This window comes from Pteropus alecto, unplaced genomic scaffold (assembly GCF_000325575.1).
Source record: "Pteropus alecto unplaced genomic scaffold, ASM32557v1 scaffold7, whole genome shotgun sequence".
In the NCBI taxonomy this organism is placed as follows: domain Eukaryota; kingdom Metazoa; phylum Chordata; class Mammalia; order Chiroptera; family Pteropodidae; genus Pteropus; species Pteropus alecto.
The window spans coordinates 56,487,731-56,502,971 of NW_006494614.1; the positions used below are offsets into that span (position 1 = coordinate 56,487,731).

The 15,241-nt window shown below is 37.7% G+C and overlaps 1 protein-coding gene across 1 annotated transcript in view; it reads right to left on the reverse strand.

Annotated features, from left to right (window-relative positions):
* Nucleotides 1–13,151: 13,151 nt before the first annotated feature.
* CTSC (cathepsin C) overlaps nucleotides 13,152–15,241 on the reverse strand; it is a 35,975-nt gene continuing 33,885 nt past the window's right edge. The window contains exon 7 of the mRNA XM_006926700.3: nucleotides 13,152–15,177. Within this exon, the coding sequence (XP_006926762.1) occupies nucleotides 14,675–15,177 (503 nt within the window). The 3' untranslated portion in view covers nucleotides 13,152–14,674. The remainder of the gene's footprint in view (nucleotides 15,178–15,241) is intronic.

Sequence of the window (15,241 nt, forward strand, 5' to 3'; positions counted from 1 at the left end):
ATTCTTTTGTCTATTTGTTTTATTTTATATGTATAATGGAGTACTTTTTCCTTAAAAAATTTAATACAGAAAATATTCTGAACAAAATCAGAAGTTAAGATTACCATCACTCAACTTCAATAATTTTGAATGTTTACCAATTTCTTTTCATCTATCGTCCCCACTTTTTTCTTTGCTTGGTTATCCTTTTTTAAATTTGTTTTTTATGGTGACATTGGTTAACAAAATCTGATAAATTTCAGCTGTATATTTTAACAGTAAGGCATATATATATTTACATTGTGTGTTTATCTCTTATAATTAGATTTCTTTCTGTCACCACATATTTGACCCCTTTTACCCCGTCTACCTCCCTCTTCCCTCCTCCTCTCTGGTAACCACTAGTCTATTGTCCATGACCATGAGTCTCTGTTTGTTTGCGATTTTTTAGAGTTTATTTTACTGTTTCTTTCCAAAACAATATCTGATCACAGATGAAATTAAACAAATTTAAAAATATATAATTATCTGAGACTATTCATATTCAACCAACAAATATATTTTGAGCACCGATTATGTGCCAGCAGTTGCGCTAAGTATGGGAAATGTGTCATCTGAGTTCTACACTTTCTTAGGTTTTAAAAAGTCAGAGGAGAATGTTGCTTCCACTCTAATAATGAGAATAAGGTGGATAATATACAGAACCATAAAATTTTTTAGTCCACTAGGAAACTGAGGACACAAGGTAACCTAAGGAACTGCAACAGGTAACAAGCCTCTCTGATGAGAGACAGGGCTTACATTTGTCAGAGCAGTGAGAGGAAGAAGAAGCTGCTATAGATGTGGGTAAGAAAAATGTAGATGGACTTTTAATTTTTAATTGCTGAGACATAAAGACCTCCACATCACTGTCGGAAGCCAGCCGACCAAGTCAAACCGGGTACCTGAATGGGGGAGCGGGGACTGAGAAAAAAGAGAAGACAGACAGGGTGCAGGAGGGAGAGCAGATCTCACACTGCCTCTCCGAGTTTATTTCTTCTCCTCTTTTTAAACATAATCTGTTCCTTTTGGTATCCCAAGATAACATACTTAAAGGGCCTTCACTGAGCGCTCACAAGAAAGATTGGGGACAGAGAATAGGAAACAAAACAGACTCTCCCTATGGTGCAAGTGCTCATGGCCTAAATTTGATGGTAAAGAAAGATAACTGAGAGAAGGCTTCTGCATCCCAGGTACTAGGACCCAGGAGATGGCATCCTATCCCTGGAGGAGGGCAGGAGTGCTACAAAAGATCAGTCCTCCCATGAGATAGGTACACAGGGTCTACCTGAGTTTACAGGAAAATGGCAAGATACTCTCCAGCACTCCGAGGTTCATACTAATCACGAAGAAGCATCACTCTACCACTGGGGAATTAGAAGACTATAGTGTATAGAATGTAACTAAAGCAATAATAAGGATCAGATTAACCAAAGCTAGCAGATAAGACAGGCATCTAGAGTAGATGGGACAAATAGAAATGAAACACCAAGATGGTAGACTGAAATCTAACCATCTCAAGAACTATATTGAGTGCAAATAGATTCAACACACTAATAAAATTCAGGGATTGTAAAGCTGGATTTAAAAAAAAAATGATCCAACTATATATTGTTTACAACTAACACATAAATATACAAACAATTTGAATGATAAAGATATAAAATACAGTTTACAAACACTAAACATAAGAAAATCGGTGTGACTTATGATTCAAAAAGTTGCCCACCTCATAATACCTTGCTACAGGAATCAAACAACCTTTCCCTTTTTGACATATCTATACCCCGAATAAGACATCTTATACCTCCATTTCTCTGCTCATGCCACACTTTATTTGCTACACTTCTTATTTTTCACTGAAGAGCACTCGCATATTTTTCTGATTATTTATTATGAACCTAGTGCTATGAAACAATTAAATTAATCAAATTCATCAAAGTTTACAATCTTATTAGGGAACCATGATACAGAAACAGATAAGAAGTGTTAAAAGATTTGGTAAGGGTAGTCCATCCTATAAATATTTGGAAAGAGAAGTCTGATAAGAATAAAGGTGAGACAAACAATGCTTTGAAGCTATAACAGCCTTCTAAGTGATCTGTTTCCAGTCTTCCCTTCCTCTCAAATTTCCTTAACAGATAAAAATGGTATCAAAGTAAAGACTTGATTATATTATTTCCCTGCACAAAATTATTCTCCCCACTGACCCCATCTTCACCAGCATGTGAGTCTACTGTGTATTGTTAAAATTTAATGTATGTGGGGTGAAACCCAGGCCCAAAGCTACAGCCTTTCTTCCTTCCCAGAACCTTGAACACTCCAGGCCCTCTTGATACCTCCCCAGAGCTCTACCATTTTCCTTTGTCCAGATACCACATATACCTATTATACTATTGGTCCTGACACTATATCTACCTACTTCATCCAGGCACTATCTAACTGGGAATCTTTTGCCAGATTTTAGAAACATGTTATGCCAGCATTTGTACCCAGAGGACTCCTGTCATCATATTCATCCATGGTAGAATACGTCCCCTTAAATATCAATGATGCCTAGATCATATCATCATGTTTCGTTGGAATCCAAATTTTTCAGTGCTGCTTCCCTTTATTCCACACCTACTCACCTCTGAGGTCCTATATTGCTCGACAAGCATATTTTTATAACACTATCCCATTTGACTCTTCCCTCAGCAAATTCTAATCTCCCTTCTCCAAGAAAAAGAACAAAGGATGATAGGAAACAATATGCACAGGAGTAGAGTAAGCAAGGTTTATTATCAAATTTAAAGATAGCAAATTAATGGTGTTGGTTTTCAACATAGAGGAGATCAGCTATGTTCTTGCCTCATGACACAGACCTCATTTGGAGATCCCAAAGCATTAAATTATGTGAGGGTATGAACTAGAGGATGGTGGACTTACAGAGGCAGAAATCTTAGTTAAAATAAGTTTTCTAGAAACAAAGAACATGAGTAATCCTAATTTATGGCACCTGGACATATTTTCTTGTAGGCATGTTGGTAGACAACCAAGTCCATACCTGTTCTATAATAATAAATGAGTCATGGGTAGGATAATTACCTTCAAAAGTAGTGTTAAAGTACTAATGCAAAAGAAGGCATGAATAATTCTCTAAGTCCTTATTGGCTAAGGGTCATGCATAATTTCTGTCAGGTACTGTTGCAGGAAGCGACACCTGATGGAAGAATTCAGAGGCTCAGACAACTTTGTTAGAGGAAGGAGAATTTAATGCCGGCGAAGAGCCTGGGGCATTCAACAGACCCAAAGCACAATCTCAGTCTGGTTTAGATTTATTACAGTTTATATACTTTTGCAATGCCCATGCAAGGGGCATGTGACTCCTTTGTCTGAGGTTTTACATGTGCCTCCTTTCTCAGGATGGAGAGGGGGAGCTTCGGGTGGGGGTCTGCAAGGGAGACGGAATTTCCAGACCACTGGTCTTACAGGTAGTTTGTTTTGCAGAACTGTGACCTTGGCGTTATCAGCACCATTATAGGATTCTTGAACAGAGAGACAAGACTCCTAGGCTATAAGCAGGGAGAAGCACTTATTGATGCTGGCACCTGCTCAGCAGATTCCTATCCAAAGGCTGAGCTCTAACATAACAAGCAGTTTTACACAGTCTTGTTATTCCTTCATAGCTACAGAGATAAGAACATTAGTTGGATAGCAAACTATGAATCAACAGATGTGAGCTGGAGAGTCCTTGAGGTGGGGGAGGTAGCTATGGGAAAACATGTTAGCTGGAGAGCACTGGGCAGAATGGTGGGGAGAGGGCAGTTTTAACCGGCTGAGTCAGTCATTTCTACAGGCCTTTTCCTTTGCATTTTTTTTCAGATGCCTCCTCTCCTCTCTCAGTACAGTTAAAGAATTGCTAACTTGATGCCTACTACATTATATTTTAGAAAATAAACATTGAAAAAAATGTGGGAAAATGGAAAGAGAATAGGCTTAGGTCTAAAGCTGTGGGTTCAAGTACTGGTTCTTCCAGATACTCTGAGCCAGGTTTTTGGTCTCACTGAAACTCAGGTTTTTTTGTTTTTTTTTTTTTGCTATAAAATAGGCTGTTAAAATCTGTTCTATTTATCTCATAGATTACTTTGAATAATGGTATAAACAATATACTACCATTCAAAGGTAGTTAATCTGTCTATTATTATGGCTGTTTGCACAGGCATAATGTCTCATAATCAGGTTAATATAACATCTTATTTTTGACATTTAAATAGTCTTTCAGTGTTTTAAATTCTTCTTTAATACAGGAGATTTGAAGACAAGCTTTTCAGGCCAGAGTTTTTGGCAGAAACCAAGTTAGTTCAGCTAGCTGCCAGCTACAAAGTATGACAGCAAGCACCAGAAACACTACTCATTTTTGAATGGGAAAATACTTCTACCAAACCAAATCTTAATGGTTTTTATAGTTCTTGCTCATGTTTCCCTATGAAAACAGTGTTTTTCACATCTCATTTTTGAATGGGGCTGTCAGGATAACAAGTATCTACAATTTTCCAAGCCTGAGAAATTGATCCAGTTAAACTAATTTAAGGATGAGTATTTTAGGGAATCCAGTGACTTACATCTTGAAGACAGGAGTAGTACAGATTGAAATAAGCACAGGTGTCTGGCCTCCGGCTTAGAGTTGGCACACCCAGGTCTGCTTCTGTATAGACAGCTCCCAGGCAAACATTCCAGAACTGGTATCAATACCTTTTGGGGACAACAGCTGAAGAAATATTTGACAACCAATCATGTTAGAGCTGATTAGGAAATGCCATTTTCACTCTTTGTCATCTCTACCCCACGGCCAGATTAGAAAAAGGAGGAGGTCTGTTAAAAACAAAAAAGCAACACGTCTAAATTCCAAGCAGCTAGAATCAAATGTGGTCTGGGGAGAAATTACAGCTCTGTTCTGACAGGTAAAAGTCCCTGTCTCTGCCAGGACTGTACACAAGCATCTTTCTGTTCTTACACTGTCATCCTGTGGGCTGGCAGGGGCTCTGAGAGATCAGAGTGTTAGAATAAATAGATCTGAGTTTCCCAGAACTGGTAGGAAACTTTTAATAAATGAAAATGCTTGGAAGGTTATACATTAGGACTGAAATATTTTCAAGGGATTCAAGCTTCCAAAAAGATAACATTTTAAGTAACAATTGATAGCAGTCACTACAAAAAAATATGACTGTTTTAACTTTATATTCCCCATATTTGACCCACCACACTGAAGCACTTATATCCTATTAATAAATTTGGATAGCATTCAAACAGACAGCTATCCTCTTCATAATATTTATCACTCAACTTCCATGTATCCCTGCCAGCCAAGAAGATTTTGCTGAGTTTAAATTTCTGTAGCTCGTATTATGAAAACTACATAATTTGAATACACATTTTCACACTACTAACCTGTCTCCTCGAAACATTCCTGAGCTATGGAAAGTCATTAAAGATTTTAAGCAGGGCTGTGACATTGTCACTATCACTGTGGTGAGGATTGGAAGAGGATAAGGCTAGAAATAGGAAAGTATGTTAGCAGGCTATAGCAGTGACACAAGTTATAGATTATGATAGCTAATGACAGACATGTGTGGAAAGACAAATTTAATAGATATTTATAAATTAAAATTGGTAGGAGGTCATAACTAACTGAATGTTATAGCCGAGAATGAATAAACCAATGATAATAACTAGATTTCAGGTTTTGGAATCTTAGTGTAGGTTGGTGTCATTAACTAAAAGTATGAAAATGAGCTTGCTCTGGGGATGGGAAAGAGAAAATATATTCATGTTAGGGCATTTTGCTCCTGTTAATGGGACTTGTATATCTACATACAAGTGGGAATTGAGTTATCCGGTTTAGACTTAGGATAGGCATCTTTATGACGGCACCAATGAGCCCCATCTCCTGATATTCAGGCTTTCTGTAACACTTTCCTTGAATAATTTGCTTCTGACCAAGAGAGTATGGGACCATCAAGATCTTTCATGATTAGATTACAAATATTTTTGAATTCAATCTTGCTATGCTAGTACACTCTCTATGCATGAAGCAAAGACTACAGTGAAATTGTACCTATATTCCTGACCCACAGTGACTATAATAGTAAATGTGTGTCAGTTTAAACCACTAAGTTTTGGGGTAATTTGTTATGCCATGATAGATAGCTAATATATGAACTCTGGAGATTAAAGCTAGATTTGAGATTCACTAGCACATAGACAATATATACTGACTGTGAAAAAGTTCAAGAGATAATATAGAGTGATGGGGAAAAGGGGATTGGTATAGAAGCCGAAGGAACAGTAAAATTAAGGAATGGGTAGAGGATCAGGAGCCAGAAAAGAGAAGTGTAAAGAAATAGAGATGTGAAAGCTGGGAGTTGCAAAGTTAAGGAAGACTGAATGTCAAATGCTGAGATAAAGACCGAAGATTGCTTTTAGCAACAAGGTGATTTTTGCTTACCTTGATGTGAACAATTTCAAAGAAACGATCTGGTGAAGGCAGATTTCAACTGATTGGGGAGAAAACAAAAAGCAAGAAGGTTACGAAAATTCTTTGAAGAAGCTTAGTTGTTGAGAGAAGGAAAGAATAAAGTGATATTTACAGTAGGATGAAAAGTTGGTGGCTTTTTTATGAGAGGAGAGATTTGAGCGTATTTATGTGGTGAGGACTATGCCATTTTCACTCTAGGTGAAAATTAGGTCATGCAAATTTTGATTACATTTTCTATTAATTTTAAACATAGCTGCTATAACAAAAACAATAAAGAAAGTACTTAATTTAGCTATTTATAACCCTCTTGCCCCTTTGAAGGTTCTCCCATGTCCATTTGCATTTTACATAAGAAAACACGTTATTCTATGTAACATAAACATTTCTTAATGTTATATTGGCAGCACTGCTTTTTAAAAATATTGTATATTGTCACGCTTGTGTACTATAAGTAATCTACTTCCTATTTGTTGGACTTCTAGGTTGTTTCCAACTTTTTAAAACTGTAAATAATGCTGTGATTAATTGCACAGAGAGGCTCCCCTTAAAAGATATTGTTTGGATGCTTGCCAAAGCCAGCACTCTTCATGCTAAAGGGCTCTGAACTGAATTCTATAAAAATTCATGCAAAAACTGCAAGGCTATTTCTTTTTAATTCTTTTATTACATCAAACTTCAAAAGCCCAACAGGTAGGTAGTTCAAATATAAAGAAAGAGATCATCTAATACCCAGATTGACTTTAAACTGTCCGTGAACCCAAATGAGTTCTGTGAACTTACCATGGGTTGATGACTTTCCACTAATATCCTGAGGCATGTGAAATACAGGGCCTCAATCATTTTTCTTCTTTTGTTTCTATTTTTTTATTTTTTTTTATTGGAAAGAAAGTTGCTATCCTTAATACCGTCCTTGCCACTGCGCTCCAAGTAAAAAAATCCACTCTCCCTTGGAGGGCTGAATGCATTGCCAAAAAACATCTTCCACTTAAGCTTACAGCGATTGTTGTAAATCTGCTAAACATTAGGTTTGCCAAATCCTTCTTAAGAATTGCTATTACATTTCGGGTGAGACACTTGTTGAAACGAAAAGCTTTTACTGTGTTTACAGCAGCCAGCTGAAATCCAACATGTTTAAAATAGAGTATTCATTAATTTTGCTCCATTCCCCTCCTGACTTAAACTCTCTCTCTGGGACCACCCTTCTTTTATTCACCTTGATTTAAGTGATGAAGGCATAGTCTTATCTCTCAGGGATTGTACAAGTACGATAGTTACTTACAAAAAGACAAGAGAAATGAAAGGGACCAAGACCTGAAAGATCAACACACCACTGGGGGAGACACAGGAAGGACATCCTGAGGAAGTAGAGTAGTTAAGAGCTGTGGTTCTATAACAGAGATCTGGGCTCAAATCCCAAGTAAATGGATGAGCTCTGTGATTTGGGGCAAGTTACTTAATTGCTCTGATTTCTTACCTGTAAAACAGGTTCTTTACAAGGAATTGAATGAGACATTATATGTAAAGGGCTTACCACACCACTTGGCAAAAAGTAAGACCTTTATAAAAGGACAGCTGTTATTACTACCAATAAAAACAGAACTGGGTGCAAAAATAAAGTGTAATTTAGCAGTGAGAGGTATCTACTGGGTGAAGCTGCTGCAGTGGGCAGTCAAGGTAAAGAGGCAACAACAGGTTCAAGGGGAGGGAGAAGTGCTGCTCCTGTGGGCGGCAGGAGCAGTTATAAGGAGCCCCGGGGTTTCACAAAATGAATTCTTGAAGGCAGGCAGTGGGCACCAGAAGTCTCTCTCATTAATGAAAGGACCGTAGTTCCCTGATGGAATTTCACTGGTTAGAGTCTTGCTCTAGAGATTCTGATAGAAGGAGTGAGAGAGGCTAGGTCCTGAGAAACCAAGACAAGGGGCTGGGAACCAACAGAGAAATCACCATTGGAAGCTGAGTTATCCACCTGGTACAGGTGCCCAAGTCCCACCTGCCAAGCCTTTTCAGTGGTTCCTCCCAGCCAACTGCTGAAAAAAAAAAAAGTAAAAAAAAAAAAAAAAAAAAAAAAATCCCGTCTACTCATATAAAACTAAGATTGTTGAAAATCAAAGAAAGAAAAAATTAACAGCACCCAGAGAAAAATAAGATTACCTTCAATGGAGCAACAAGAATGTCAGCTGTCTTCCCAATGGCATGTTACTTTTACTGCGCTGAAGGAAACTAAATTCCAGCTTGGAATTCCAGATCTAGCAAGAATAGGTGGGAGAAAAAGAGCCATATACATCAAAGTATACTTTACTATTCTGGGGCCTGTAAGTTTCCAAGAACATGCTGAAATTTTATGCAAACTTTAGGATGAGTATGTGAAATGTTCTGGGGAAAAGATCCATAGGTTTTTTGTTTGTTTGTTTTTTTGTTTTTAATCTCAAGAATCCATGGTCCATATCCTAGAAAGAGCGAAGAACCAATGTTTTAAACAAATGCTCTTTCTAAGCAAGAATACTGCATTCTACCTCTTTTCTTCTCATCCTTATCTTGACCAAATGTTTGGTGAATTGTGATGGTGTATTCATCTTCTATGGCAGAATTTTCTCATACGCATGAGCCTCCAATTATCATTCTATCTTCTCATTTGTTCCCCTTCTCCTTTCTTCTAATGTCTGGTCCACTAATGAGCCCCATTCTTATGATAAATGATAGCTACTTACTTAAAAAGTTCTATACATTTTAAAAATCATATAGGTGCATTTCTATTGGGTGGGATCTACTCAAAATGGACTCAAAATGGAAGTGCCCTCATCTTCTCTCATAACTTCAGTTTTCATGCGCTCCCAGGGCCTCCACATCTTTTACTCCAGCTCTTGATTCTTCACAAATAAGCTCAAGTCTTGTATGCTCTCTGGAAGCTTCTGGGAAAACTTTAGTCCTCAGAGTTCTCTCCGTCCTCCAAAGTCTGTAGCATTCATTTAGTGCTGGGGCAGGGAGGCGGGGATTTATTGGCGCGCTGTAGAGCAAGCTTTCCCAGCCTCGGCATTACTGACATTTGGGCCGGATAATTCATTTTGGAGTGCATCTCCTCCCCCAATATGAAAACCCAAACGCCTACACACATTGCCAAATATCCCGAGGGGCAAAAACAACTCTTGTTGAGAAGCACTATTGAAGCATTTCATTCCCTACGGATCAGGTAACATGCTAGATCTGAACAGACTTTATTCACGGTCATAGCCTACTTTTCTACCTTTATCTTCCTTTACTTCAGTTCACTTATTTTTAACTTATTTTGTTCTGCATCTTTACCTTTGTAAAGCACTTTAAACCTTTTTCTATTTAAAATAATATGGGTAATACATTAATACCCATTTTTTTAAACCTTGTCACAGCCTACGAAGTAAAAATTAGCGTCACCTTTAACAGGCAATGACACTGAAGACTAGAAATCTCTGTTCAATAACTGAACTAAGGTCCAAATAATAAACATTGGAGGAGCAAAGACTCAAAAGCAGCACTGTCTGATTTCAAAGTCCATGATATTTTCACACACAATGCTATTTTGTTTACTTTCTCTCCATAGACTCATTCTTGTTACTCAATTGAATCTTAGCCTGCTGAAAAAAAACTCCCTCAGGAATACTGTGCATTTCTTATGATGGCATAGGACTAGTTATGTAAGGCAAAAGCAAGCTTTTCTTTTAGCTTTCCAGAAACCCCACAAGAGAGAGAACGTTGGTATAAAATCTGATACTGAAAGCATTCATTTTCTATCATTTATCCAACAGTATACTGAAAGTATTCAATACTTTTGAAGGTTAAGAAAATACATTACGGGAAAAAAAAATCATCTCAGTGATTGCTTTAATGCATGGCCTTGCCTTCTTGGCTTCACCCTCACTTCCTCAGGGGAAGGCTATTTCTCCCACTTACTTCTTTTCAATTGATTGCTAGCATTTTAATCTCCTTAGACCTTTTGTATCAGAGGAAAGAACAAGTTGGCCCTTTTCTTTTCTCAACTTGGAGAGTGTAGAGTTTATCACTCTTTTCCCATTTAACTATAGAATTAAATTTCAAAAAACAAATTGCCTTTTAGGACAGAGAGTTTAAAATAGAAGTACTGCATCAGCATCATATCCTCAAAAATAGGAAAAGGAGAAGCTAAATTTCTCACTTCTGCTAACTACTAAAAAGCATTTGAAGAAAAGGAATCTTAACAAAAGGTCTACTGAAAGGAAAAGGAAAGACCCCAACAACAAAGGCATGTGCTGCATTTTTTGGGCAGGGCTAATTTATCGCCTGCAGTTTTGGTTTGCTGTCACCATAACATTGTACAGCTTGGCCAGAAGGTAGGTTAAGGGTTCAACTACTTTACAGTCCTGGCAATTTCAGGCAAATTCACACTTTCAATCAGAACTACAGTTCAATAAGGTCAATAATTTATAGCCAATGAAACTAAGGCCCAAAGGCTAACTGACCCATCACTAATATACAATTTTAATTCCACATACTTCCCATCAGTGCAGAAGAATATGATATATGTAAAACTCTCCAATCTTGGTCAGGCAGTTTCTACTTTAGACCAAAAAATAAATCTTCACGATAATTAAGAAATACAAATATTAATGCCACTATATTTAGAGAAAAACTGTTAAATGAAACCTTCTAAACCACCACACATGGATTGGAGTTTAGAGTACTTGTTCCCCAAAAGATGAGAACAGGATTTCTGAGAGTTGGAAAGGAGCTTAGAAATGATTTTATCAGAGAAAGGTGACGGTCACATTAATTCTCTCATAACATTTAGATTTCTCCATTTTTCTTAATTAGGAGGCAGCAGCTACAGTAGAAAGTTCTGGACACACAGGAGTCTAGATTTATCTTTAGGAGCTAGAACCGCAGGCCTGTTATTTCCCTGCTGAGCCCATTTTTATTTTAATGACAGAGGTGGACTAAATGACCTTCCAGCATTATTGTGGTGAATCTGTTAGGCTTACCTTACCCTAACAGGAAAGTTCTGGGTAGGAAAATACGGTTGTTACAACCTTAGATTAGTCTTTTTCGCTTCAAAGTTACAGTGACTTTTCTCTCAGCCGGGGCCTGATTTTCACCTCTGCTGTAACCATCTAAACTTGATCACCTCTCACACTTGGTCTTCTCTCCAAACAGGCAGCAGAAGCAGCGGTGTAATGTGGGGCGATATAAAACTATACCCCTACCCCCGCCAAAAAAATAAAAATCACCTAATTCATAAAAGTTTTTAAAGATTTTTCTCTGTGGGATTCTTTGTACCAATGTTCCTGTTGGTTCTTTTCTTCCCCTTTTAAAAAAAGAAACCTCAAAATCCCTTCCCTACCCTCTCATGGTAGGGGAGACCTTGTTTTTTTACTAGAATACATGGTAGCTGCTTCCCCATAGCAAAAGGTTATTTTACAATTCGAGTTCAGAAAAAGATGACTTACTGTGTTCCAAGCACTCTTCTACACACTTTGCATATCTGAAGGCATTTAATCCTCAGAGAACTCTGTATCCCTTCCTATCCAAATCTATTCAGTTCCCCAGTTCACTGGTGAGAGGTCGTACAAAGTTCATTGAGCAAGTTTGGATGGCCAGAGAAACTTCATTATCTGAATTTAGTTTAGTTCACCCATTGGGGATGGTGAAAGGTCTGACCTTAAATAAAGCAAATAATATCACACAAAAGTGCAAATCCATTTAGTTCCTTTGTTGCAATAGTAGGGGTTTAGGGGAGAATTCAATGAGAGATATCTATTCCTTTATCTCCATTTTACAGATGAGGAAACCAAAGCACAGATAGTTTAAGGAAACAGACCAAGGTTTCATGGCTAATATGTGGCAGAGCCAGAAATCCTGTCCAGGTACCAAGGCACCAAAATCAGTATCATGGCGTATGCTAGACTGCCCGACTAAACTTAGTTTCTTTTCGTGGCCAGTGCTGTCACCCATGCATGTTTTCACTGTAGTTTTTCTAGAAATATCTTTGGGGAGGTTAGCCAGAGTTCTTTTACTATTTTTCCCAGAATTCAATTTGTCAACAGACTTTGATTATATGTTCTGTTAACAGCAAGATAAACAAGTTTTAGTTAATGAAATTTGCTGCTTTTTGTAAAGCTTAACAGTTTAATCACATGGCTTGAGGAACCAAGATGGTCCATTTAGTTAGTTTTTAATTCATCTAACTGTATATGAAATAAGTGATCTTTCTGTAGTATAGAAATAGGGAAAATAAACTCCAACGCAGATAAATGCAAGTTGAAGTGCAGTGTAACTTGAACTCCCATTCAGGACAAGGCCTCTTGCAGTCTCTGAAGACTTTGGGCCTCTTCATACCATTCATACCTTCAACTAATCAAGGTTGTAAGAGCTGCTTCTCATTGCCTGTTAGGTTCACACCCATTTTTAGGTTTTCTAGATTTTCTGAAGTACTTAATAGATGATACTGGCAATGATTTCCCTTCAGAGCTCAAGCAGGGCCCTCAGAAAATTGTGCAAAATTATGGGTGTTCTGTATCTTCATTACTTGCTCTCATATGCGTCTGCTGATTGCTGTCCAGTAGAACACCAGAGGATAAATTCCATTGTACGTGTTAAATAAAATCTTATGTTAAAGTTGACAGGTGGTACCTTTATAAACTTTAGAGAAAAAGAAATTCATGCTTGATTTCAAAGTCTTATTACATTTTTACATAGCGATAAGGTTAGGCGTAGCATAGGACTAAAATTACATTCAATCAGTAACAGTAACAAAAAATATATATACTTCCTTGGAGGCTTTCCAGATGATCAGGTCTATGGCTATGCCTGCCATTCAGAGTGTCTGCTTCTGTGTTACCTTGTGGTGAAAAGGTCAAAGGTATGTCTCAGTGTGCCAGCAAGCCCAAGAAGCAACACCTTAAACATGAGCATATTCCTGGAATGCCATTTCAGTTCAAGGAGAGTAAAAATGTCATTGTAGTGAATTGCAATGCAAAAAGTATGAGGATTAAAATAAAACTCAGACTTAACGTGTCAAGTGAAACTTCCAAGTATGCATCCATCTAGTATCCCTGGTGATTCGAATATTCTAGAGGAAAATGCTAAGATTCAGTGTCTAAGGCACTCAAGGAGAATAGAACTTAGATCTAGGTTCTGATCAAAACTCCATCTTTTACCATCTGCGTGACCTTGGATCAGTTACTTGCCCTCTCTCTAAGCCTTAGTTTCTTTTCCTATGCAAAAAGGTTAAGTTGCCTGATCTCTTCAGTGTCTTCCAGCTCCAGAAGACTTGTGGTTCTTGTTTATGTTTTAGAGCTCTGACCAACTAATTTTGTCTAACTCATCATTTCCAATAGATGCCATCAGTTTACTAAGCAGAAAGGTTTCACTGTGAACTATCTCTTGGAGACTTAAAGATCTGTTCAAATCTAAATTGCTAATATTCTGCTAATTAAGCTATTACTGCTTACCCAATGAAGACTAACCAATACTTCCAAATGCAGGATTGCCATAAGAAGGTTTAACCAAATATCCAGATTTTTATCAAAACTTCTATTTCTTTTCACTATGGCCTTTGGCTCATCAAATATCCAGGGGATGATTTTAGCATTCACTAGTCATCATTTGAACATATCTCCTATCATAAAGTTTCATAGTATTTTTTTAAATTGAAATACCTTCAAGTGCCTTTTCTTCTTAAAATACTTATATAAGCAACGTAAGTGGATCTGAATGTAACTGAAGGAGTCAATGGTGAAAATTCTCTAATGAACACAAATAATACATATCACTTGATCATTTACAAAAATCTTTTTAAAAATTTAATATTCATTGCCATATTTTCTTGTGATTTTATATAGATTTTAAAAAAATACATGTTTGAATAATTAGAAAAGATTAGCAAAATCCAGTACTGCATAGCTCACCATCATCCATAAAAACCTCATTTAATTGAGTACTTAGAAAAAAGTAGGCCAGTGGTGATGGGAAGGTATATTAAAATCAGAGTGGTTTTAATTTTAAAGGCAAAAATCTTCATAGGAATCTATTTGTAATCTTCTGAAACTGCTGCTGTAAAAGTCTCCAGTCTGTGAATAAATCAGCCCCTTTAATGACTGATGGTGATCAGTATGAAATGCTGAGAAGTATATCCTACAGCTTAGGAATTGGTGTGGCTGCCATTGCTATGCTTTCAATTGCACACTCATCGGTTCCTCTGCGGATCCGGAAGTAACCATTCTCACCCCAGCTGGTGCCCCAGCTGTTTTTAACAGTCCAGTAATTTAGCCCAGAGGCTGGATCAGTGCCATAGCCCACCAGCAGAACAGCATGATTAGTCAACTCAAAGGGGTTGAAAGGGTCTTTTAGCCCAGTGTGGTGGTAGATCCCTTTGTGGTAGTGGAGGAAGTCATCATAGACTTCAAAGGCAACTGCCATGGGCCCATGATGGACCAGTTCAAGCTTCATCAGGGCTTCATTGCAGCCCCCATAGAAACCTCCCACATAGTGGTACTCGGATGAGTAGTAACGGAAGCAGTTCTCCTTCAGTTTGCATGGAGAATCAGTGCCTGTGTAGGGGAAGCACGTCTCTTCCACCAGCCCAAAATCTTGGGCGTACTTTCCTGCGATGAGGTATGGGAAGCCACCTTCACAGCCTGAGGATGAATGACACAGAGTTATTACCAGTTTATTAGTAAAGGGCACAGGAGAAATTGTCTC